The following is a 26384-nucleotide window of genomic DNA, read 5'->3' as shown; positions in this document are numbered from 1 at the left end:
AAGGCAGAGTTAAATTTGATCAGGTCAGCCATTTTTTGACCAATCTAACCTTCCTGGAACTTCTAAACGGTTCGTACTTAGATTGACCTAACTAGGAATCTAAAAGCACAGACAGAAGTAATAATTTTCACTTGATCTAGCCCCTGAAAATGCTCTACAGATGTCACCAAGTACAAGTGCGTAGCTGCAGAGTACTTTAATAAATCCCACAATAATCTGAACCCTTATTGCATGAAGATTCCAATGAAGATGCTCCAAAATGGTGTGTCTTCAGTAACTTGTGCCTGCACGTGCTGGGAACAGGGTTGGGCTGATGTAGCTCAGTCTTGCTCCCAGCACTGTCTTCAGAAAGGGAGGAGGGGGAAGAGAACAGAGAGTTCGATCTGGGGGGTCTTCAGCCATACTGGATGGTGGGGCAGGTGGATTGGAGCTGCCCTCTCCCCCAACATGGGAGGGATTCCAATCCATCTGCCCTACCGTCCTGCGCTGGCTGGGCAACCCCCAGAACAAGGTCCTTCCACTCCCTTTCTCCCTTCCCATTTGAAAAAAAAGCACCAGGGTTGGGAGTGGGGAGGACCATTACTAGGGGAGAGCAGCTGCAGGCTTGCAGCTGTGCTAAACAGCAGCTGAATCCCCCAGGCCCTGGGACCCAACAGTGAAAGTCTTTTGGGTCCAGGGAATCATTGTAACTCATGTTGCTTCATGTGAAGTGCCATGTTTTACAACTGGGAGCTGCTCTTCTGTCTGCACCTTAAATGTAAGATCTGAATGTGGGTGAACTAAATTATATCGGGTGGCCAATTTTAACTCCCTCTAGCCTCTCCCTAACTTCCCTGAATGCCTGTACGTACCCTGAAAGTATACTCTTGTGGTGCTTCCTAATCTCTACAATTTCATGTTTGTAATATTTTCTCCCCTCCTCAGCACAGTTGTGCTTTTCCTTTGAACGAGTAGTAGTTTTACACTGAAGGATTCTTCATAGCAATTTATGTTAGGTTTTTAAAAGATTGTTTTGGAATGCACATATGACAGCTAAACAGCTGAACTGAATTGCTTGTAAATGTGAATATTATATTTTTATTAAAAATGTAAATACAGTTGATATGTCACCATTAAGGCTATATTTTAAATCAGAAGTCAACATTAGGCCTGTGCCAACATTTTGTTAACACTTTCACTGTTAGTATTTTCCTGTAAGTGGGAACATGCTTAAATATCAAGATAAAATATTCTCAAGAACAGGTATATTTTGAAAACAGTCATGAACATTTCTTTGGTCTCTGTGCCTATGTAAATGATTGCTATCATTTTCATGTTAGTTAATGTGTTTCTATTCTGTTAGTCTAAAAGAAAGATAGTATTTAAGCAACAATTAAAATGATTTTAGTTTGCATTAACCTTCATGTTTTCTGACTGGGAGCAGTTTATTTTTTGGTGTTCTGAAACATAATTTTGCATCATCCACAAATCGGTGCTTAAAAATGAGACTGACATGATAGGAATTTATTTAGTCCTAAAGATAATGGTCCCTGGCCTGGAGTAGTCAAATTAACACTTCAGCAACACTATATATGCGCAGACTGCTAAAGGTAACCTCAGGAGGAAAAGCTATGAGAATCAATACAGAGAGTGTATTTTTAGGGATTATTGATTGATTGATGTGTTCTGGGCTTAACTTCAAATACCAGCATGCCCCAAAGCTGACTAAGATGAAGTCACCAGTTACTGATAACTGTAGGCCATTACCTATGTAGTATTTCACAAGCTCAGAGATGAGATGGTGAGGGTTTTCTTTAGTTTTAGATAAAGAAATTGTGTACATGTGGTGTTTACAATATTGGTTGTACCTACCACACTAGCAAAAAGCTTTTTCACTTGCTGTGCTGCTATCAGCCATTGCGCTGAGAATTGGAGACAACATTGATTTGATTCAGTGCTGCACGTTATTCCTGTAGGGATCTATTTGGTACACTGAGGCACTAATGGCTTATCTCTCCCCCTCAAAAGGCAGCTCCACAGAAGGTGGTAGCCATGTTAAGCTGTGCTTCTGTCAGCAAGCTGAGAGCTGTGGGTCTCTCTGACACAACTCTCAATTGCTAGCAGGTTTCTCTCATTGCACCTCATTTGCATCTGGGACATCAATTAGCATGTTTGTTGAGGCTAATTGAATGAAACTCAATCATAGCTCTTAATTGCTTGACTATGTGAAAAGAAATCACATTAATGCAGCTAATTAAGTGTATGGCAATAGATGCAACATAATTAGGAGCGAAATGTAAAAAACAAGCGATGGCAAAGGTGCAGGAACATGGGTTCTGGGGATTCAGGCACTCAGTTATCTTGTTATTGACGCATTTGGGGAGGGTTCCCTTTGCTCTGGTGCTTGCTTCTTTTTTTAACACTGCTGAATGATGAACATGGACAACTTGAGAAGAAAAATGCAAATGGATTTGCAATTACTACTTTTTCAAGCTGTTGAGGGGCAGAAGATGGCACTTCTGGGGTGGCCCGCTGTTGAGTGGGCTCTAGGGACTTGTTAAGTGCTGTTTAAAAGTACTTGGCTTTGAATTACCCTCATGCCTTGTTAAAGGGTTTTTTCCCCTTTTTCTCAGATCAGCGTTTTCTACAACTAACATCTAGGGGAGTTATATGTGTAATATTTGCATATCAAAATCGGGTTTGCTGTCTTCTCTTTAACACAGCATATTCCAGATGACAGCCAGACCCTCATCTGTTCTAATCTGATCAAGCCGCACTGTACTTTTGAAGTTGCTATATTATTTTATAATTTTAACTTTTATTCCCCAAGTGTAGATCTAAGAAAGGTAGGTATGGGGGGATGGAAGGTAGCTGACATTCCACTGCAAGGAAGTTCACCACTTCCATTCTCCTTCCCAGGGAGATGCACAAGATTACTCTTTTGTACCCAAGAGTCTTTGTATTTAGTACGTTAATAGAAGCAACTTAAGCTGTCATTTAGTCCTTGTAAGAGCTTCTGTTTTGTTTGGGCTTCCTCAATTAATAATGAAATAATATGCCAAGAGCATGTATATTCCCTGTTTACCAACATTGTCTTATTCATTCTTGACTTATTCATTCATCACTGTACCATGATATTTCATAAACTGAAAGCTAATTGTGAATTTGTATACTCCATTTAGTTTGAGAGTTTTGAATGAAGACTTTAAATTTCTGTGTTAACAAAAGTAAATAAAATACATTAGATATTGTATGTTAAATAAAACGTGTCTATTAAAAGAACACATGCTGAGGTTGAGTCACTATCTGATTAAGCTTCATTTTAGAGCCCATAAGCAATAAATGCTCAATTATGTTTCTGTTACTGTATTTTAATTTGTGCAAAACTGACACAGAACACAAAGGTTATACCAAATTGTTGTTTTGTAAATAGAACTAATCTCTTTATCTCGTACCCAGGACGTAGTAAAATGAGATTCTGGCCCCATGCAAATGTTCAGTTTCTACCAGGAGAATCACAGTTCTCATGGAAGAACCTCAGAGTGTGCAGACATTCAAGCTTTTCCTCCCAGAGCAAAAATAATTAGTCCCGGAGAAAAGTAATCTGGGAACAACTAGGGTGAAATCACCCCCAAGAGAGTTTCTTCTGGAGACTGAATATCTATACACTTTTCCCCAGCAGCTCCTCCCGTAGATGAGGAGGACAGGGCTTCCCTACCTGCTTCTCACTCTGCAGTTCCAGTGTAGGGTGAGGTGGGGCATTTTGGCTACACAGCAAGGCTCCTGACCTTTGCCACTACAACACAGCAGACTGCTTCACCCTGCTCTGCTTTGTGTCAGCTGAGTGGCTCAGATGGCAAGGAGAAGTCAGAGGGGCTGGGAGCTGGGTGTGCACAGACTTTCCGCAACCCAGGCTCCAAGCCCTGCCAACTTTTATGTCACTGCCCCTGCCACCCAGCTACATTTCAGGAGGATACAAGGGAAAGCTAGTGAGGCTGAGAGCCAGACTGTCTTCTGCCATTTTGAACTGAGTAGTCCCAGGGGACTTTTAGAGAGTTTTTCTGAATGTGTTCACACTAGTCAACACATGGAAGTTGGAAAGTGGGTAGGATTAGCCTGTTAATTCATTTTTATATGCTTTACAAGCTAGAGTTTTATAAAAAGTTATTCATACTTTTTATTCTCTGGCTCCCAATATGTTACTATAATCTGGAACTTCATTCACACCATTCTCCCCATGTCATTTTGTTTCTCTGCAGGACTACATGCAGAATGTTCATGGGAAGGAAATTGATCTATTGAGAACCACTGTGAAAGTCCCTGGGAAGAGGCCACCTCGAGCTACATCAGCTTGTGCACCCATCTCCAGTCCCAAAACTAATGGCCTGTCCAAAGACATGAGCAGTTTACACATCTCGCCTAATTCAGGTAAGATGCAATCTTGTTATGCAACATAAAAAAGGCATTTTCTTCCAGGCAAATGTTTGCATGTGTAAATATATGTGTGCATTTATACATATATGCTATCCATATAGGAATATCTATATAATACATCTCAAACCTGTGTGACAAATGATGTTTTTGGCCAGTAAATCTTCCCTCTGCCCACTAATTTGTTTCCCACAAGAGATCCCAAAACTTTGAGAAGCTTTAAATTGCTACTTTTTTGAAAATTATTTTAAAGCACTTGCCAGAGAAATGCTTCCTAAGGCTTGAAAGGGTATTAGCCAATCCTGCTCCAGTGCTAGTTTATTAGATCCAATATCTTTAAAAATGATAGTCTTATACTGTTGTACAGGGCAAACCCAAATTTGCCAGCTTGATTCACAAAAGGCAAGTCTAAGTTATTGACTCTAAATTTCTGAAATTCATTGTGAAACCCTGTTTGAGGTCATTTAGAGAGAGGTTTATAGCTTCCTGTGAACCCTGTACAGTGGGATTTTGGTAACTGAGGCATTTGTCTGTAGAGTTGAGGGGATAACAGGAAGCTGCGGGAAAAACAAAAAAAACCCATTTCCTGCAAAATGCAGCATACTTGATGTCCTGTTGGTGGGATGAAGACTTTCTCGATACATTTGGGATGACATGCATAAATCACTGGCTTTGCCATTCATGATTAATGTGGACATCCCCTGCATGTGCTGACAAAACCTTTCTAACACAATGTTGTCTGTATACAGTATGCACTACAACAGTAACTGTGACATAAAACAGTATGTACAGCCATAGCAAAGCAGTCCAGTGCTCCCACTAATCAAGTATTCTGTCCCAGACAGTGACAGATGTCATATGCTCTAAATGAAGATGTAATCCTCCAAGCATCCATAATGGACTTAAGTACATAGTGCTATACTAGTGGAAGAGGGAAGAAGAAATTATGTGTTGAAACAGTATAGATCAATAACCCTTGTGACCTTATAATAGTACAGTTGCAAACATTATTACTTGTCAAATTCTTGTATGGCACATTATATTAATTTCACAGATGATGTTGACTATCCAAAACTGTACGTTGAAGTTGTCCCCAAAAGCTACCAGTAGCTCAGTACTAGCATCTTAGCACTGAAAAAAAATGTAGTTTATACCCACTGCTTAAGATTTTTTTCTTTCTCCTGCCAATATTTTCACTCACTTTTTTTTTTAAAACAAGTTTGTGCTTTTCTAATTTGGGGGGAAGAAAAATACTAAAAAGTATTCTCAAAGTACTACATGAATTGATAGTAAAATATCCATATAAGGCATCCTTATAGGAGGTGCTGGGCACCCACAGGTAATCACAAGCGATTTGGCTGCTTTGAATACAGTAAGAGTTCAAGAAATATTCTATATTATTATATAGCTAAATATTAAGAGCAAATTTGTCATCTAAACTGAATAAAGACAGACACTAGGGATTCTTCCCATACATTCATTCAGAAGGCTTTAGACCTTTTTTATATTTCATTTTAATAAAGCATTCTAAGTTAAAAACCTGTGTTTTAAGACTGTCAGTATACACACAAAAATAGTCTTTGAATTGCTTTGACAATTGCTTTCTGTGACAAAGACAAGTCTACTATATGTTGATGGGTAAATACAAAAGTTTGAAAATATTTGAAAATTGTTTAGGAAAATCATTGTAGGAAATGTACTTTAAACCTTGAAATATTGTGCAATTTAAATATATCTTCAAAGAAAAACAGAGGAGGAAGGAGAGAAGTGATGGAGACAGGTATCAAAGTGAGTCTGAAAAGAGGTGTGTCCCATTCTTCATGCTCCATTCTCTTTGTGGCTTCTTCTCTTTCCCTTCCCTGACTAATTCCCCTGTGCCTGATGGCAGATCGCCTTTTTTTCCCCTGCTCCTATCAAAGTCTTTTTTTTCCCTCTATCCTGTTTGTTCAGATTCATGTATTACCCTCGTGGCCATGAGTCCTTTACAGTGGCACATTAGTACAGAGGCGGGCAAAATACAGCCAGCGGACTGGATTCAGTCTGGCCAGCTATTCTTTCCAGCCTGCGAGGCACCTAAACAGTTTAGAAAATTAATATTTATCTGCTTCTGGCTGCCTGACAAAGATGACAGGAGCCAGGTGCAGTAGGACCCAAACGGAGCCCGCAAGACTTGGGAGCAAGGCCAGCCCGGCACTCCCACCGCCTCCGACACCCCATATACCCACGCACCCACCGCCCCCCAGAAACCTATACCCACCCCCATGCCCCACACCCCCACACTATGCTAGAGTAGGACTTCATTTTAAGCTATTGCGTGATAACTTCTGTGTACACTACACAAAGACATGTAAATCAAGCCAAAAATATTTTTTGAAATCAAATTAATGAACGTTGTAGATGTTTGATTTTTAGAATATAATTTGGTATTTTTCTGGTTCTGGGATGGCAAAACTCCTTGCTGAAAGGAGTATTTCTGGTGGCAAAGGTCAGGGATTAAGAAGTAGGACTTCTGGTCCCAAGATGGCAGCCAGGGGACAGGGCACCTGTCAAGGGTCAGGGCTACCCATGCAACCCTTGACAGCTTGTCAACACTTGGTAAGTGGCCCTCTGCCTGAAATAATTGCCCGCACCTGCATTAATATGTCAGTAATACCTTTTGCAAGCAACTCATTCTTTTCTCATCCCGTTCCTTCTGTGGCTGTTACCTTCTCGTGGTGACTCATTCTTTTTTTTCACTAATTTAACCTTCCTTTTGGTAGTGGCTTCTACTTAACTTACTGCAGGTTTATCAAAAGATGTTAAGCAACGGAGAAAACAATTAGGCTTGAGTCCTTTCTTTTGTCTTTGTATGGGATAAATATCATACTCTTCCATCATTAACTTCATTGATAGCTAATCACAATGAACGAACATAATAACTGTGTGTGTCCTCAGCGGAGCTGTTGCTGTTTTGCATTTAAAGAAACAAGTCATTTAATTAGTATTTTAATTTTTTTAATTTTATGAAGTTGGGTAGTTATATGTGACAGAGGCTTTGTTGTCCTGATTTGTGTTCTGTGAGAGGCAGTTATTGGTTTGGCATACTCTTCAAAGTCAGTTGTGTTGAAGCTTTTCTCTGTAAACAGTAGAACCTTCAAATGCAGAACGTGGAAAGAATTAAAACTGCAGAGACCTCCAGAAATTAGATTGTTTGGAAGGACTGCTGTGGCAGACTGAGGGGGGGGTTGTAATATTTCTGTTTGAAATGTGTTCATGTTATAATAATGTTGCATGCCTCATATGTCTGACTTGACTTGTACAGGGGAAGGTAGGGAGCTAAGAGATAATGAAGCCAGATTTGTCAGGCCTATGTGACAGAAGATACATCCATCAAGGATCTGAAAAGCCTTGCTGACACTTCAACAAGATAGGATTGTAGGTGACACACAGGAGGTGTCCAGGGAAGATGAGAGGGAAGCATCACCATAGATGGAGAAAGCCTGGAAGAGGCAGGCAGTAAGCTGTGAATGAGATTCTAAAGAAAGTGAACAGCTGGGCAACTTTTGATCTTGGTCTTCTGTGGACTGGATTAGGGTCAGAAGGACTACTTAAACCTTTGGAGGCTACCAGAGAATCTCTGAGTGGGTGGGCTTTACCCCAGTAAATATCTTTATGGAAGAGGAACTATCTGTTTTTCCACTTGGAACTTTAGAGTGCACTTCTCCTTACCAAGAGGTAGAGTCCCTCTCTCGGTAACTGAACTGGTAGGTAGCTCTCTAAAGCAGAGCCAATGAGATGGGCAGAGAGATTCAGGGACCAAAAGACCAGGGTCTCAGAGTTAAAATAAGCAAGAATTCCCTTTAATCTAGGAGCCATGCCTAGGCTGGCTTCAGGGGGTAGTCAGACCAGACAATGCTGTGGAGGTCCTGAGCAAGCCCTCTCCACTTCCCCCCTACTTCTCTTGTCCCAGGGGTTCCATGACAGTCACACAGACATGCAGATACATATATTATCTTGGGCTGTAGTTGAAATGCTAAGTTAAACGCTCAGTTGAAGGAGCATGGACAGGCTGCCACTGAATGGCAAATGGAGGTGGAATTGGGAAAACCATGCCAACACGGTTTGTTCTTGCACTTTGTGAACTTTCAGCACGCTTTGTTTTGTAAATACTGCTGTCCTGAGCAGTAGTACTTCTCGCTGTGCGACTTCAGCAGACCAATGGGAAAGTGCAGTTTTAGGTGGGCTGGCCAGCCAGTAGTAGTGTTATAAAACCAAAACCTCTCCTGGAGAGCAGAGATTTCTGGGATGAGCCTCTTATTCATGCAGAACTCATCCTTTGGAAAATTAGAAGCCTGATCCTCAAACAGTTTCTTGCTGCTGTTCCCAGTTACTGCTCAATAAAGGTCATGAATCTTTAGAAATAATGCTGCTTGCAGATGTAAAAAAAACCCCAGCGCTTTACTTTAAATTCCATGCACCCCCACACCAAGCCACGTGCATGCCCAGGAGAGGCATCACATTACAAATCTGGCACTTCAGCAGGACTTTTTTGGTGCTTTTATCTAATAGCTGATTGAAACAGCTATTGGATAAATGCGCCAAATAAACCCACTGAAGCACCCCATCTATACAGACTGTGCAGAGCCAAGTTGAACTAATGTGCTGCTTCTTCCAGTTCTGGGTTTTTTTTCCCTTGTCTGTCAGCGTTACCTGTTCAACATTTGAGACTTAACTTTATGTTAATTCTGAGTGACTGAAGTCTTTCTGTACCCAGAATGGCTCGAACGAGTTGGGTTTGGCAAGGGACTAGCCATTGTTGCTTCTTCCCCCTTGTTGCTTTGAAGAATTAAAAATATATACTATAGCTAAAAGAAACATTTGGGCTAAGGAGTAGGATGGTATACCAGAGCCGTCCATTGGAAACCTCTTCTGCCATGGTTATTCTTAAACCAAAATAATTTGTCTAAATAGCTGAAGGCAAGATCCTCAACCAAGAAGATGAAACTGAGGGGAAAAGCATTGCAAATGAAAGGGAAACTTCTTCCCTTGGAGATGCTTTCTCTGCCATGTAAACCAAATGTTGGGGTACCTTTTAATCTTTTGACTAACATAAAATGACCAAAAAAATTTAAGGAAAAAAAGCAAGGTTCTCACACTCACTCACTGATAAATCAGCAAGCATATTTCCAAATCCTGAAAAGGTGACAGATTTAGAATAGCAGGTGTCTGGTAAAGAAAGGCCAGTAAGTAGACTCAAATATTAATACTAATAATGAATAATCACATTCTTCTGGTAGAAACATAAACTCCACGGAATATTGACATGATTCATGAAATGCTTCGAATCAGTCTGTTGATGGTACCCTGGTAAGTTCAAGTTGTTGGCCTGCAGCTTAAGATGACAAATTTTGGGGCATTTGGAAAATCTAAACAATTAATTTCCTTCTAACATCCTGAAAGAATTACGGTGCTATTTTTGTTCCAAAATCAGGGCTGGTCAAAGCTTACCTTCTCTTTGTATCTGATGAACTCATTGCAGGTCTGAGTCTCTAAATCATGGTGATCAGTCATGGTGATGGTCTGTGGGCCAGATCCAGTCCCCAGAGTGACTATATATGACCTGCAGTATGGGGCATCAGCAGAAAGCAACTTGGCCCAGCTTGTTCCCTTCCCTTTCTGCTGCCATGCTGCTGATCCCTTCCAAAACCAGAGGTTGTCTTTTCCTCTCCCTCCCCTCCTGACATGGGAAGCCACATGCCTCCACACTTCTCTTTCTACCCTCATCCACTGCTGGAGAGGAATGGTGGCTTGCAGTGCTGCTGGATCATAATCACCCAGTCCACTGCACTTAGAAGGTAGAGCTGCCTCTAAACCAGTGACTTACGTTAGGGAAGTAAATGATCCACAGATAATCAAATAGGTGATGCAGTTAAATTCACTTAAGTATGATGGAAAATGAGCAAATTAATTTATTTCTGATATGGCAAAACAGTAGTTTCAAAACTTTGTTAAAATAAACCATCTTGCTCCATGCAACAGCTATAAAGTAAAAACCAGATACACTATTAGTAGCACTAAAAACACCTGGAACAGTTGGATAGCTATATCTGCCTCTAAGCTGTCAATCAAATGAAAAATCCAACTTTTTTTCTCAGTGGAGCTCTTTTCTCAATTGTTTTAGCATTCATATCAACAGTAAGTAGAGGCAGGTACATAGAAGCAATGGATTTAAATAACATTATGGAAACATTAGTGTTTTAGAAGATTACATCACCAGCTGTAAATCCGAGATGTGCTAGAGGCATTCTTTGCAGACACAAAATATCACAGCTTCAGTTCAGCTAAAGGAGAAATGTAAGCATGTGCTGTTCAGTTTTGATGTATGCTAAATTAGACTAATATTTCTGCGGGTTTTGTTTTTTTATTTTGAAAATACTCATTTCAAAGTGTTCTTATTATGAGATTTTCTATTGGATTCTAGAGTGACTACAAGGGAGAAAATGCATCTAAACATGCTTGAAGTACAGGAAAATATGCACAGCATTTGTTTCTTCTAATTTCAGGCACTGTGTCTTTGAAGATATTTCTTATTTCAGGACATTTTTAAAAAATGAGTCATGGTGAGGAGATTTGAATATTTGGTGCCAGAATGGCAGTTTGAAACCTGCAGTGCCTGCCACTTTAAGGTTTCAAGTTGGCAGTAAAGCAGCCAGCAAGTGGGTGCTAGCCTCATCAAGGCTAGCACATGACCCTAGGAGGACCCTGGAATTGGATGAGGGGGTGGAGCAGCCTCCATTTTAACCCAGGCCCTCAGAAAGAGAAGCAGCAGTCTGAGCTGAGCAGGCAAGGAGGCTGAGCTGCTCCTGTAACATCTTGGAGGTCAGGGAGGCATGGGGAACGTGTAAGGGAAGGCCAGAGGATGTATCAAGGCCCCTTGCATCAGAAGGGACAGCAATGGGCAGCATCCTGCCTTAGAAACAGCAATCATATTTATTTCCATCAAGGCATGGCAGACAAGTGAGGCAGAAGTTTAGCCCTGAACAGGTGGCCGTCTGGCACTAAGACCTGACCCTTAAAGGCCAGCCTGTTACAAATGACACTAGTAACTGCTATGATATGAAGAACAAGATATGAATTAGCCAAAATGTATCCTTTTTTTTGAGGGAATAAAAGAAGAAATTCATGACCTACTGTAAAAAAAGTGCAAAATATTACACACCACTGAAAATTGTGTCGATTGTGCTTTCAGTTTTTATTTTAACTTGCATATGAAAATGATGTATAGTATAGTTACCTTCAAGTTGAGGGAGTTGAGTAAGACGAGTCACATATCCAAAGTCATCTGGTATTAGTTTTTTTTTCCCTAGACTGGACTGCCATGTTCAGAGAGGTATCCAAGAACACTGTTTTTGACTTCAGATACTCCAAGACGCTTATCATATTATATCTAAGTATTTCTAGTCACATTAAGCTCCCTTTCTTTGAAAAAGCTAGGTAGAAAGTATTTTCCCCAATTTTTTAGAATCGATACAAATTACATGCTCCAGTCATTAATTACATGCTCAAGTCTGAGAAGGGATTGCAGCTGGTGATATAATATTTTAAAATACTAATGTTTCCATAATATTATTTAAATCCATTGTTTCAGTGTACCTATCTCTATTAAGTTGATTTCTTAAAAGTTTATCTGAGATCAAAGTTCTCATTAAAAGTTTTAAGAAGCCATTACTATCTTATTGATTTTGAATATTATATACATATTTTTAGAGGTGCACCAATAAAGATTTTTTGGGACAATACCAGTGGCCGATTATTAACAAGCCATATTGGCTGATACCAATCCAGTTGCCAATATGTGGCCTGGCAGCTTGGAAAGCAGTGTCAGGCTGGTACGTCTGTTGAGGGGGAGGGAAGGGGCGTGGGGGGGAGGGCATATCGAGGCCCCCACAATGAGGGAGGAAATGCAGCTGGGGCAGAAGCAGGTGCTGCCCATCCAAGGCGGGGTGGGGTGGGATGTGGGAAGGAGCTGTGAGCAGCTTATCTGAGGGGCACGGCTCCTGCTGCTGCACGCGCCCTCAGGGGAGGCATGGGGGGCATGTGCCCCCCGGATCTGTGTGTAAGGCAAAAGCAGGCTGCTGCTGCGTTCTGAGGTTGCGGGGCAGCACTGGGCTCTTCCTGGCAGTGGAACTGTGCTCAGGGCAGGCAGCAGCTGTACTGGGAGTAGGAGCTATGTGGGGGCTACAGCACCCCTGCCTGGAAGAGACTGGTGCCACCCCAGCCCACAGTGGCAGCCCACTCTCACCCCGCACATAGATTCAGGGGGCATGTGCCCCCCCATCCCTCTCCCAGGGGTGCACGCAGCAGCAGGAGCTGCCTTCCCTCCCTCCTCGCACTCCCCTGATGAGCAGTTCATGACTCTTTCCCATGTCCTGCCACAACTGGGCAGTGCCTGCCCCTGTCCCAGCCCCATTTCCTCCCTCACCTCAGTCTGCCCCCCACCCCTTCACCCCCAACAGACTTAACATGCAAACACTGCTCTCCAGTCTGCTGGGCCAGCCACGTGCATGCTGCAGCTGTGCGCATGCACACGGCATTTGTCGGTGACATTATCGGCCGCATCAGCCAAAAAAGGCTGATGCGGCCGATAATGTCAGTTTTCCTTTTATCAGTGCCAATACAATAAGGACCAATGTATCAGTGCACCTGTGATACTTTTGGGTATTCTTTGTCTGATTCTTATTTAATTCCTCCAGTTTATATAATTGAGGGACTGTTACATTGTTCTGTGTTTGATATTAACTTATTTTCTTTGTTGCCTCATACTCCACAACTTAAAAGTAGTTGCCTTCTCTATTTTCTTGTCATTGTAGAGTGAAAGTGTGTAAGATGGATTAGAATTCTGTCAGCACCTTAGCCACTTACATAATCAATACTAGAACATCTTTATTAGGAAGAGAAAGTAGTTATGGGTCATCCTGTGCCTGTTCTCTTTGCTGTTCTATGAGCTGCAGCCAGATTAATCTTTTTTTGTCATGAGGCAACTCTGCTGCAATATGTTACTGTTCAGGAATAACACCAAAATGGAATGGAATAACTTCACTTTGCTGAAAAAATAATTAAACACTTTTGCACACTTTTGCCATTGAAACCCAGGTGCTTATAATCCCTTCATGTATTACCCAGGTGTGCTGTCAGAGGCTGGGTTGTGTGCTCCAGTGATACCTCTGCTTGATGTTCTAAGTACAGGACCTAGTGTTTCTCCCATAATAGGTCAATCTCAAGACGTCATTACATAGGTGACATGTTTTCTCCTCCCCTATCATTTTTCATTATGTGATGTAGCAGTCCCAGTTCTTACCTGTCTTCTCACCTTCCCTCTCACAAGCCTTTCTATGCATGTACATTCAGTATTATCTTTCTCTCATGTATACATACCATTTATTTCTTTTCTACCTACAAAACTCCATAAAGTTATATTTCAGAGATGTCTGTTTATAAAATTTCTGCTTCCCGACAGATGTAATGCAAAGGGAAGTTTTTGTGTTTTTCCACAGTGACAGCATTTTGAGCATCAAAATTTCAAGGTGTGAGAGCATGCAAGGAGATAGCAAAAAAAAATTATATGATAACCCAGTGAAATTTTTGCCCAGTCTTGTCATGAACCAATATTTGGAAATCCTTATGGGTATTTGTTCCCATTGATTGCATTTTTTTAAATGCAGGGTCCCAGCTTTGTAAAAAAGTGTACTATTTTAGTTTTTAAATTGTTCTACAGAACAGTAGGCCTAACCATGGTTGTATACTTTTGCTAAAGTACTGTTGGAGTAAAAAAAGGAAATAGACTCTTGGTGGCGAGGTTGTAATAAAATGTGTGAATGGTTGCCGTACAGTGTTTTGGCATGGCAAGTGATGTCGTAGCTGTGATGGTCCATGAAATGTGCAAGAGTCAAGGATTTGTGGGGAGGGTGGGGGGTGATATCTTTTAGTGGATCTACTGAGTGATTGGTCCAATAAAAGATATCACCCCCCAAAAATTCTTGTCATTGTATTCAGATATTACAAATCTGCACAATAACTGGAAATAATCAGTATTAAATCTGTTCTTTAAAATAATTATTAATAGCAGATGGTGCATAGACTTCATGTACATATTTGTTTAATCCTGGAGTCACTGTTTAAAACTACTTGTAATAATGTTTGGAATGGCACTTCAAATGCTATTATGTGTCTGAGAACAAAGGTACCTTTTCCTGGAAATATTTCTCCCAATTTGAAATAACTTTTTACCTGACTTTGTTTTCCTGACTTTAAAGGTTTCAACAAGAGCATGGATACAACCATCCATTATTAAGGATTACAGTCCTGACATCTGCCAATTGATTGTTGCATCCTTAGCATCTAAGAGAGTAATCTGGGGGAAATAAACACCCAAAAACCCATAAATCATGTTCCCATTCTTTGCATTGTTCAGGGCCCCTGAAATTAGGCCACTGAGGAAAAAAGCAGTTAGTGAGGAGATTTCTTCGATTAACTACTTATTTTCCAAAACCTGTAAAGCTAGTTAGCTTTACTGATTCCCTTTACTCTGGAATATGTATTTATAGAGGAGAATAATGAAAGCTAAGAAGTAGATGAGACAGTAAGACAACTAAACATATACACTGGCTGCCATAAAAAAGAGTCTGTGCATTAAGGGTTGTATTTGCTGGTAGAAAGCCAGCACAATAACAATCCTCCCCCACAATAACAAACCCTTTTTTACTTCTTCACTTCTGACAAGTCCTGGCATTTTATTTGAAGATGTTTCTGGCAAAAAGAGGGCAGGGACCCAGTGTTGCAGTAAAGTGCCATTTGTGGGGTGCTCCTTTGAGAGATTCAAACTGAATGCATCCGTTCCTCCAAACTAATTTCAGAGAGAGTTTGTTTGCAAGTATTAAGGGTTTGCACACATTTATCATGGGAAATGTACACTTGCACGCCAAGTTGCTTAGAGAGGAGGATGGCATAGGTTCTCACTTCATTTTAGTGTGCCAGGCTTGTTTACCCCACAGCTTTTAAAAGATGTACTGCTAATGTTGCAAGAAGTCCAACTTGCAGAATATCCCATAAAACTTTGCACTTTAAAATAAATAAATCACAACTAAAATTATGTGAAAATGATGAGCCTTGTCTTGTGCCTTATCAGTGTGCCTCAACCCTGGCCTGAAGAGAGGTGGTTCTCAGACGTAGCCAGCTCCTGCTGTTTTCAGAAATGCTGCCAACAGGGAGTACCAATTATAGTGGCTATATTATTAGGATTTGACATCTGTCCATCCAGCAAATTGATCACTGAACAGCTCTCCTTCTTTAGAAGTTGTTGGCACAACTTTCATTGCTTTCACCTGGAATAGGATCAGACCCAGTTTTTAATTATTGCCAAGCTTGGTTAGATCAAAGTGGTGACCTTGAAATGAACTCCATATCCCATAATCTGTCCCAGGAGTCATCCATTTCCTCTCCTCTTACAAACAAACAGAAACCAAATAGAAACATACAGCAACTGATATAGAAAGTTTGCCTTTAGAACTAGTTACTGTTGCAAGTAAATTGCTTCCTGCTCCTTAACACAATTTAAGAAGACTTTAGTGCTTTTAAATTTACGTGCAGTGGTGTATGTGCAGTATGTTAAAATGTGTTAACTACGCAGCCATCAGTAAGTACGTTAAACATTATTATTTGCTAACTATATGTGACACTTTGGACGTGTTACAAAAATGTGAAGATGCTCTCCTAAATGTGAGTTTCATATCTGTTATTAATCATGATCATCTATCAAAGCTATGCAGTGGCCATTAAGTAATCTTATTTTACACCAAAGTGCTTAGAATCAGATTAAGTTGTAATGGACTGCCTTCCAGACATTCTTTAAAAAATGTTAAGCACAGTATTTATTTTTAAGTTGGAATAGTATACTTTTAAAGTGTAATGCCTAACGTGACATCATCAGGTTCCAATAGCAATACAGATTTTCCTTGCATCTAAATTATCTTCCTTTTAAACTGAACTGAAGTTTATAGTATTCTCCATCAGATCAGATAGTCATTTTCCACCAAAATTTGTCATTACAATAAACTTAACGAAGATTAGTTGTAATAGCCTCTGAAGTATGATGTGTCACTTCCTAGGAGATAGGGAAAGCATGCAACCTAATAATACATGGATGATATTATCTATCTTTAGTATGCATTGTTGAATTGGGACCTAATCTGAAATCTGCTGGTATCAATAAGTGTTTTTTCATTGACTTGATTGAATTGTGGTTTATGGCTTTTTCTAATTGCGGGTATTTTGTGAGATTAGGTTGTATAATCAAACTCATCATCACTTTAAGAAAAAAAAAAGGTTTAATCAGGTGTGGTGCTTAGTAAACTGTATAGTTTTACCAAGCCAAATAATCATGAAGTTGTTTTACAGTGTTATTTTTTGCTCTGAAGTATATTTTAATAGTACTGGCTGTAAAGAAAGGAATGAAAAAGGAGAGGGCAAATATTTTCTTATTTTCAAAGATGAGGCCAATTTTTCCCCAACATGATGGTTATGAGTATGCATATATTGGCAACAGTTTGCCTGAAATATTTAAGCCTGTTCCAGTACACCAGACAGGCTTACATGTTAACACAGGAATGTTTTCTATATTTTCTACATGCAAGTATGATTTTGCTTCAGACTAGAAACTTGGTGAGTTTGGGCCTTGGTAAAATTTGAACAAAACTCCTTTTATTAATTAACAAAATCTGGTTTTCATTTGATTTGCTAATATAGAAGATTCTCAAATGAATCATTTTATTCTATTGCTAATTTTGTTCCTGATAATCCAGCAACAAGCAATATGTAAATAAAAAGAAAGATGTCAGTTTGCATACAGAAAAAAGTGAATTTATAAGCGCCTTGGAGATTACACTCTCATCCCAGTTGAGGGTGATCCTTCAAGGACATTTTTGCAGTTCACTCATGAAATTGCTTGCCCTGATCAGGACTAGGAGAAAAAATTAGCTGTAGTTTACAGTAGCCTGAGCTTCTCCAATTTGTAGCCAAGGGAGAGAGAGATTTATTCAAGTACATTTTCTTTAAGTTTCTGTTAATCTTTTAACAGTTCCTTGCTTGGGTTTTTAACTGTGCTAGAGATTGAATTGGGTTAGAAAATGCTGTATTTACTTGAATTCCTTCTTCTTCCCACTTCCAAATAGGGCTGATTGCTAATGACAATTACCAAGATAAACATTAAAAATATGTTTTGAACTTTTGTGGACCCAAATGTAGATGCTCAACTAGACAAGATCATTTACTGATTAGACTTCACTGGTTTAAGTCTGACTGATATTTATGCCTCAATGTTCTCTTACGCTATCTCCTATATAAGATTACAAATTTGCCTTGTCCTGCTGATGTGATCTTGTTGAGTTTTGAGTATTACATATTGAAATACTAACCAGTTGGATGTTAAGACCTTTGCAAAAACTGCTAGCTTTTCCCCCCCAGTGATTTTAAAATATTAAAGCCATCAGGAGGGTTTAAGCTGATTTACCAAAAGGGAAAAAAAATTCACAAATGTGTTTTGAGTATTGAACTGCCGTTGACATCTAAAGTCCCAACCATGCTGTTTTCCTCCACACTCCAGCAATCAGGACATCCAGCAAACCCATAAAAAACCAAACTAATAGCATGAATATTCAGTGACCTAGAATACTAATTATTGTCATGAATATTAATGTGATCGGACTTGCTTTTTCCTCTTCTCTTTCTCTCTCACTCTTTTTTTTCCACTCAGCCGGCTCTAAAGATGGGCCATAATGAGAGCATTTAAGAGAGAGAGCGCTCTCCGCCGTGACAGGGACTGGGGTAATAAGGAGAGCTTGATTAACGTGGTGCACTTGGGGGAGAGATGAGAGGATTCACGTGGTCCTGTTGTGGGGGAGGCAATGAGGCACCGGCGGCTGTGTTGCTGCTCCCTCAGATTAATGAGGCCTAAGAGTGCATTAGGAACAGTGACAAAGGTTTGATCTAATGGGCTCAGTCATTTTTCCTTTGAGTGACAGACGCACAGAAGTAATTGGCTGTGCAGAATGGCAGCTCATTGGCAGTACTTAAGGATACATTATCCCCGTTGTGTGGCCCGCAGAGGCTGTTTATCAAAACTGCTCACACTGCAGACATGCATTCGCTAAGCTGCTGTTACCGTGGTAATAGCTATAAAAAAATTTAACATCAAAATAATATCTATTGTCTTTTAGAAAGAAAGTTTCTTTGTTTTAGTTTAAAATGGCATAGAAAATATTTTTATAATGATGGTCTACTGCATACCCTAAGAGTCAGATTATTTAGGTGCACAATTACAGCTGTTAGTGTTTGGGGAGGTGTATGGCTAATACAGGGATTATGAAGTTATTTTTCTTATCCATTAATTTTCCTCAATTTAGATGTTTATCTGATGTATGTATAAGGCTTTTTTTCCCCACTGTAGACATTAATAACTTCCATAAGCATCCAGAGGGATAATGATGCACTTTATGGAAGTGTGGTCACAAGCCAGAACACGTGTTTCACTTACACATGGAAGTGGTAGTCCCTTTTAATTAATTGATGTTACATTATTAATTTTATAAAGTTAAGCACATATGTGTTTGCAGCATTCAGGGCCCAAAACAACTTCTCATATCAATGCAGTGGAGTCACCTCTGGGTTGTTAAGTAACAACTTATGAACAGCACATGGAGATATGAAACAGAACTTGTGCTGTAGGTAAAGAATAGTTTATAGACTAGGAACAGTGCAAGGTATATTAAATGTGCACATTATTATTTAGCTAAAAACACCCTTTATTTAATGAAAATGTAAGGAGAGGTGTCATGCAAACTTGAATAAAAGTAATTGGTCAAGATCTTGATTTTAAGTTTCATTCAAATTACAGCTTATCTGATACTGTTCATCTTATCTGAGGCTTTGGTTCAGTAATGGCTGAAAGGAAAATGCCTTTCTACTAAATCATCAATGCTCCTTCTGTGGCACCAGAGCATTTATTGTGTTAGCATTCTCCCAATCTGTTGACAAAGACTGACCATACTTAATTTGTGCCTGCAAATAAGATCCCAGCCTGGCTTGAGTGGTGAGTTCAGAATTTTGCATAAGTAATTGAGCAGTGTCAGTAAACTTATTTTCATAAAATCACTTTAAGGAAAAAACAATGTCAGAAAAATATACTAAGGAGCTTTTGGACTGCTAATAAAAAGAAGTTCCAGGACTCTTGAAAGAAAATGTGAATGCTAGTCCCTTTGACCTGAACTGTTTTATGAAATGCTGTTAGCCCCTCACTTCCTCTACTCCATATAAGGCGCAAAAGCGGAAAGTTATTTAGACCTTCAGCATCTCCCAGATGAAAATGGTGGGCTGCTAACTCATACTGCGTTTGACAAGATGGAATCCATAGCAAGGAGTTGATGAGTAAAATATGTATTTTTCTTTTTCTTTCCCTTTTCCCATTAATAACTCTTGTCAGTAACCTTAATTTAAAAGTTTAAGTTATCAAACTCTAGTCCTGCTATTTCTCTTGCCATGAATGTTACCTACTAATGATGTTCCTGTTAGCTGACAGTCCATGTCTTTATCATTTTGACTTATTCTGCTTATTCAGAATAGACTCTGCTAGATGCTGCCCAATTAGTAAGTAGCAGCAGTACATCTAAATTTCAGCACTGGGCATGAACTTGGATTTTGGGCCAGCAGGGGAAGAAAAAAAAGCTCTTTTTATCTTGGAGGGTTATACTATGATAGTCAGTGACTCATTACTGGATTCTTTAAGGGCCAGTTTTCAGTCCGTTCTGCTAGGTCGGGGTGTCCAAATGGTGGCCTGCATGAGGGGTTAAGTTGTGGTCCCCAGGCCCCTGCCCAGCTGCTGCTGCTGCTTCCACTATTGCTCCACCTGCAACAGCTGCCGGAGTCTCTGGATTCCCACTTCCTCCTCTGGCTGCTGCTTCATGCCTCTAGCCCAAGGAGGGTTGGTAGTGTGGCATGAGTTGCTGAGGGTGAGTTCGGGGCCACCTGCAGGGGGACAGGGATCATGCAGTGCAGTGGCTGGGCAGGTGTCTGTGCAGGCATGAAGTGGAGCGAGAGCTGGAAAGAGCATCTGCTCAAAACACAGCCTAGTGGCGTGTGGCCTGCAGCCCCAGAACATGTGGCCCCCAAGGGTTTACAAGTTAGACAGCCTTGTTCTAGGTCATTGTCAAAATGTATGTTAATAAGCATTGAAAGGAATGCAAGGCCAATGGGGCATTTCCTGAATCATCACCAGCCTCCACAAAACATTAGCCTACCAAAAATAATTTCTGCATAGTTCCAAGAATTGGTTTACTAGGGAAATAAAAAAGGAGTGGAGATGGTTGGGGTTGGGGTTGGAGGGAGGAGGTAGAGAATAAAATGTTTCTTGCAACTTGTAAAATAGTGTTGTACTACTTACTCTGGCCATTTTACTACTCCATCCACAAAGAGCACAGGCCACATGGAGATGCTTTGTCTGCCTGACAAAGAGTGTTTGTACCTGAAAGTTTGCAAAGAAGAATTTTTCCAACTACTTGAGTTGGTCTAAAAAAAGATATTGGATTTACCCAAAGATCCTTGTCTGCCTATGTCCTTAGACCAACACGGCTACAACCTACACTCACCCCTGTCTTACTACAGAAAATTTTTGGCCGTGATTTTCTAACACCAGGCCAAGTTCTGGCCTAAACCACTTGACAGTGCCTCTTACTGAATTAGAGGGCATTCAAAAATATGCCGTATCTTGCACCATAAATTCACCCAGTGTGATTTAGAACAATTAACCCTCTGATATCAGGAGTCAGAATTTCCTGACCCACCATTCTAATGTATTTTTCATTAGCGTTAACAGCTGGTGAGCTGAGCCCTCTGGCCTTAAGAGGTTTATTTCCTTTTGGAAGAGAAATTTATAGTAAAAATACAGAACATTACACAAATAAAGCATGAATGTAGTGATGGCAGATGCTATACCCTAGCTGGATGTGTTTCCTGGCTTTCTTTTTATATACTTTTCCAGTCTTTCTCCTTATGTCTTGTGTAGCTTGGTTTGTACAAGTACAATTCTTCCTTCGGAGTGTATTTTTTTGTATCTGAAGAAATCTTAAAACCAAACTGTTTACTTTGGGGATGATGGGAAATCACAAATGTACAGGCTGCAGTGAATGAAGACTGCTTGCATGCATTTGAATTGCTTGTATCACTTTTTTTATGGTACAGTTGTGAATTATATTCATTTTGCATTTGTAATTAGTGGGCGGAACAGATGGTGAAGGCTTAGTTTGAAGTGATGTGTCCATTAAAAAAACCTGTGCTGCCCAGTGATGGTTTGCTCTAACTTTTTTTTTGTTGCTAAGTTGTAATGTATTGGAAGAAGACATAAGTAACCAAAATAGTTGCCTGTATAGCATCCCAGTAGATATTAATTTTGCATACAAATAACGTTTCAAATGATGGACTTCCAAGAAGGAAGCTACCAGATAAGTACTGAACAAAAATGTATGAAATCATGTATTTGGATAGAATTTGATTAGTACTTCCCTTCCCATTGCACCCTAGCCCCTCCAAAATGTTTCTAAATATTATGCATTTGACTTTTCTTGAGTTAGGAAGGTTCTTGACAATTTTGAATCTGACATATTTAGTCCCTTTCAGTATGTGTGAAGAGCTAAATCGAGCAATATGGACAATGTAAGCTGCATGCTATGTTCTCACACTGTGGACATGTGTGTTCCCATTTTTTAAATTATATTCTTACAAGCTGGGGGTAAATATAGTTCCCTAATTTAGTTCATGTGCATTGGGCTGAACATATGGACATGTACGTTTTTTACGTTTTCACAATGAGTTGGTGAGTTAAAAAAAAAACACATTTCTTTTCCATGTGTTCTTTTATATTACAATTCTCACTTTGTTGAATGAGTGCTCTTTTTAAGTTTTAACCAAAATTGTAATGTGCCTTGAATCTTAATCTTGATTGTATTTGTAGAGATTGTTTATGAACATGTAGTTGAGTGTTCTATGAACTGTATCAAAACAGGATATTTTATAATATATGAAAAGGTAGCTTAAAATATCATAAGGCTGTCTGTAGTTAGAAAGAGGAATTCTTCTTTTGATGCCACTTCGGTAGATGAAAACATTTTTATTCAATAGGAAACCAGCATCTTTTTTTGCTCATCGGAGACCAGTTCTGGCAACATACTGATATTCATACAGATATAAATGCCATTTTCACTTTGAAATGCAAATTGTTTAAAGAAAAATAGCATATGGTAGAAGTAAGTACCTTTTCAAATCAGCTCTTACACTTTAGGGACGTGAGTACAGCTAAAATTATTCTTTGGAAAGAATCTGGAGCCTTTGACACATTGAAGCTTGAACTAATCAAGGCTTCCCAGTAAGCATATACACATATCCATATCAAGGAAATAGTGCTGAGAATACATGGATTAGCATAGTAATTTAACTGCCCCCTGCTAATCAACTTAAGCAACCAGCTGATGCATATATGATGTATTTGAAGAAGCACTCTTTCAGAACTCAGAATGGACCAGGTAGTTGACCATGCATTTCATGTTAATGCTGATATATTGAGAGAGAGGGAGATAGATGCAGAAGTGCAGCAAGACCTTGCCTGTAAGAACTTGACATAAATGCATCACAGTGTGCAAAATTCACTTTTCCATGAATGTTGACTTCATCTTGTGAGCTAACTGGCTTATTTGCTGAGAGACTGGAATGGTTCCTGCTAGTAGTCATTTCATTCTGACCTGCAGAATTAAAGAAATGTTGCTGCTTGGATGTGGGGAGTGGAGTTAGCCTCCTGGAGGAGGAAAAATGAGTAGGAGTGTAGCTTTGTGTAGTATAACAAGTCCATAAGAACAGCAGTTGGCATTCATAAGTCCTTGTTTTGGTGCAAGCACAATATCATTACTTCCAATTGATGGTATTAGATAAGTGTCCAATGCCTGTTATAATTAGCTTAACTGCAGAATGAAAAATGAACAGTGGATTGGAAAACTGTGGAAAACAGAAGTGAGTAAGTAATTACAAGAACTGTCCTGAAACTGTATAGATTGTCAGATAAACCCTTTAATTCAGTTTTATAAAATTCAGGCTCTCTGAATTTTCTAAATAAAGAACATTTTATACAAATTCACGTGTGAATTTATTCAGAAAATATTCTTACCTTGACCAAAATTTAAATTAAAAATCAAACAATTGCTTCTATCTTAAAATGAGTAAAGTATCTGGTTAAGCTAGTAGACTGGAAGCAAATTGTATCAGTGGTCAGAAAAGGGTATAGAGCAATATTTAATTTACTTGTATCACAGTTCCATTAAAGAAAGTGTTTCCTAGGTTCCAAGAGGCTTTGCTGCCACCTATCCAAAATTCTTCAGAAGTCTGAATTGTTGTTGCACGATTGTACCAAATAATGAATTTGCTTGATAGAAAAGAATTTCACAGGTTGAGTCTGTTTCAGCATAAGTTTAAGTCATATATGAAGTTTTAAACATTGCAATTATAGCATAAAATACTCAGTATATTATGGACAGTCATCTTTAAAGTTTTGCTGTTGTATCACATTGATATTTAGAGTGTGGCCAAGCAGTTCTGCTTTTAATGGGCAGAAAATGTCAACTTACAAAATACCACCTCTTTTTCCAGCTCAGCCCCACCAGTTCAGACTGATAGGGATATGTCAACCAGACAGAGATGTCCAATAATTGTTTTCTATCTTTCCATGGTCTTGCAGAAATATTCTGTCTTGTCTTTCACACACTAGTTTTCTCTTTCTTGATCATTGCTAGGAAGGTTATTTTCCAGGAATCCATCAAAAGTCACTGTTTCATTTTACTAGGCATAGAGTGAAAAAAATGTCTGCATCACTCTTCAGTCCAGCATGACAGATGCCATTTTTAGAGCATTTGAGAAAGATTTGGAGGGGTTTATCAACAGAAAACCTAACTTTGCTTCTGGAAAATAATTTTTTACAAAATCCTTTACCATTTTGATTCCAAAATAGGTGCCGCAGCAAACAAGAACAAAGGATTACTGTGTTGTGGACCTTACCATGAGTTGTTAGGTTCAATCAGTACTTTTATTTGGAAATGTTAGGCTAATGAACAAGGGAGAGAATGTATATGGAAAAAAATGCTGTAAAGAGCAGCATATCAGGCCACCTTTTAATTTGTTTCCTCTATAAAAAGACTTTCAGGAGAACCAAAAACAATTGCAGGCTTCTCCTCTTCCTGTATAGCTCAAGCTGGAAACTGTAATTCCTATCCAGAAAAAAAGAGGAACCATTTACTGTTCAGGGATTTAAGTAATGTACAGACAGTTAAGGCATGTAGAATAAAAGAAAAAATGATAATTCTGAAACTGAGGTTCTGCAAGTAGCGGGGAGCAGCGGGGGCCGTGTGGGGAGTGGTGGTGGTGGGCAAGTGTGTGGAAGAGAAAGTAGGGTAACGGTGCTGCAGGCAGGTACAGAGCCCCTGCATTTGCTCTGGGACCAACAGGGACCCAGGGTGGGGTGGCAAGAGCTTGGAGCCTGGGTGTGGATGTCTGCCTGGCTGTGTTGCGTGAGGCTCACGTGCAGTCCGTAAGAGGCACATGCAATGGAGCCAGCAGCCCAGCCCCATCTGTCTCATCCCAACCACCATACCCACACTCCCTGCCACATACACCCCCTTACTACCCACACACAATATACAGTAGGATAAGCCTCCAGGCTGTTCCTGAGCCTCTGCTCCACCAGCTGATGTCTCTCACAGCTTCCAGCAGCAAGCTGCTGCTTTACCCTATATATATCCTGGATCTCAAAATGGTCACTGTACTCAAGCACCTGGCTGCTGCCTGCTCCAGCCCTTAAAGTGTCAGGCACCAACAGTGCCCTGCCACAGATCGTAAGGGCGGGAAAGGGACAGAAGGGTGGGCAGAAACTGCAGGGAGCAAGGAGAGTGGGATAGGAAACTACTGTGGGTCTGACTTTGCCCCTGACGTAGACTCGAGGCCAGAGTCAGAGCTGCAGCAGTTGCCTGCTCTCCTCCCCTCCTCCTTTGTTAAGTTGAAATGCAAAGGACCAAAAAACCACTGACTTTGCAGTGACTATGAAGTATGTGCAAATTAGTATGGGTAAATACATCCAGAATTGATGCATTTTAACTTCCTACAAACTGCTGCAGCTTTCAGCACAGGTACTCCATAAAAACACTTTTGAGCAGCAGTTTTGTACTTTCTTATATAGAGGGAGGAACACTGTGATTTGGGCTTCAGGGTATTTTAGGGGAAAGCCCAAAATTTAGCGTTTTCCCCAAAACCCTGGAAACTGCTATTTGGCTGGAAATAGCTTGAAACAGTAGGGAGGAGAGAGGGTGAGAATAAAAGTTTAAAAAAAACACCTTACCTGGAGCATGAAGAAGAAAAGCAGCAGAGCCCTAGGAACACGGTGGAAGCCCCATGCATTTCCAGGGGTAGTCTAGTATAGGTTGAACCCCTGCCAGGGCTCAGCCAATTATAGAATCATAGAAGTAGGGTCGGAAGGGACCTTGTAGATTTTCAAGTCTGACCCCCTGCCTGGGCATGAGAAAAACTGGGCTCAAATGACTCCAGCCAGGTAGGCATCAAGCCTCTTCTTAAAGACCCCCAGGGTAGGAGCCAGCACCGCTTCCCTTGGAAGTTGGTTCCAGCTCCTAGCCGCCCTGTGAAGTAGTTCTTGCAGATGTCTAATCTAAACCTACTCTCCAATAATTTGTGTCCATTATTCCTTGTTATGCCAGGGGACGCTAGGGGAAACAGTGTCTCCCCCAAACCCTTCTGGTCCCCCCTAGTGAGTTTAGTGAGTCACCAGGTCCCCCCTCAGCCTTCTCTTGTGAAGGCTGAACAGGTTCAGGTCCCGCAGTCTCTCATTGTAGGGTCTGCCCTGT

General features: G+C 40.2%; 1 protein-coding gene across 5 annotated transcripts in view; it reads left to right on the top strand.

Annotated features, from left to right (window-relative positions):
• Window positions 1-26384, top strand: part of AGAP1 (ArfGAP with GTPase domain, ankyrin repeat and PH domain 1) — a 679540-nt gene that overhangs the window by 457591 nt on the left and 195565 nt on the right. For all 5 annotated transcript variants that reach the window (XM_019523354.1, XM_019523357.1, XM_019523355.1 and 2 more), the window contains one exon: window positions 4239-4407. In XM_019523354.1, the coding sequence (XP_019378899.1) occupies window positions 4239-4407 (169 nt within the window). The remainder of the gene's footprint in view (window positions 1-4238; window positions 4408-26384) is intronic.

The sequence above is a fragment of the Gavialis gangeticus genome, unplaced genomic scaffold (assembly GCF_001723915.1).
Source record: "Gavialis gangeticus isolate Ggan-Ray unplaced genomic scaffold, GavGan_comp1, whole genome shotgun sequence".
Taxonomy (NCBI): domain Eukaryota; kingdom Metazoa; phylum Chordata; order Crocodylia; family Gavialidae; genus Gavialis; species Gavialis gangeticus.
This window is presented reverse-complemented; position numbering and strand designations above follow the sequence as displayed.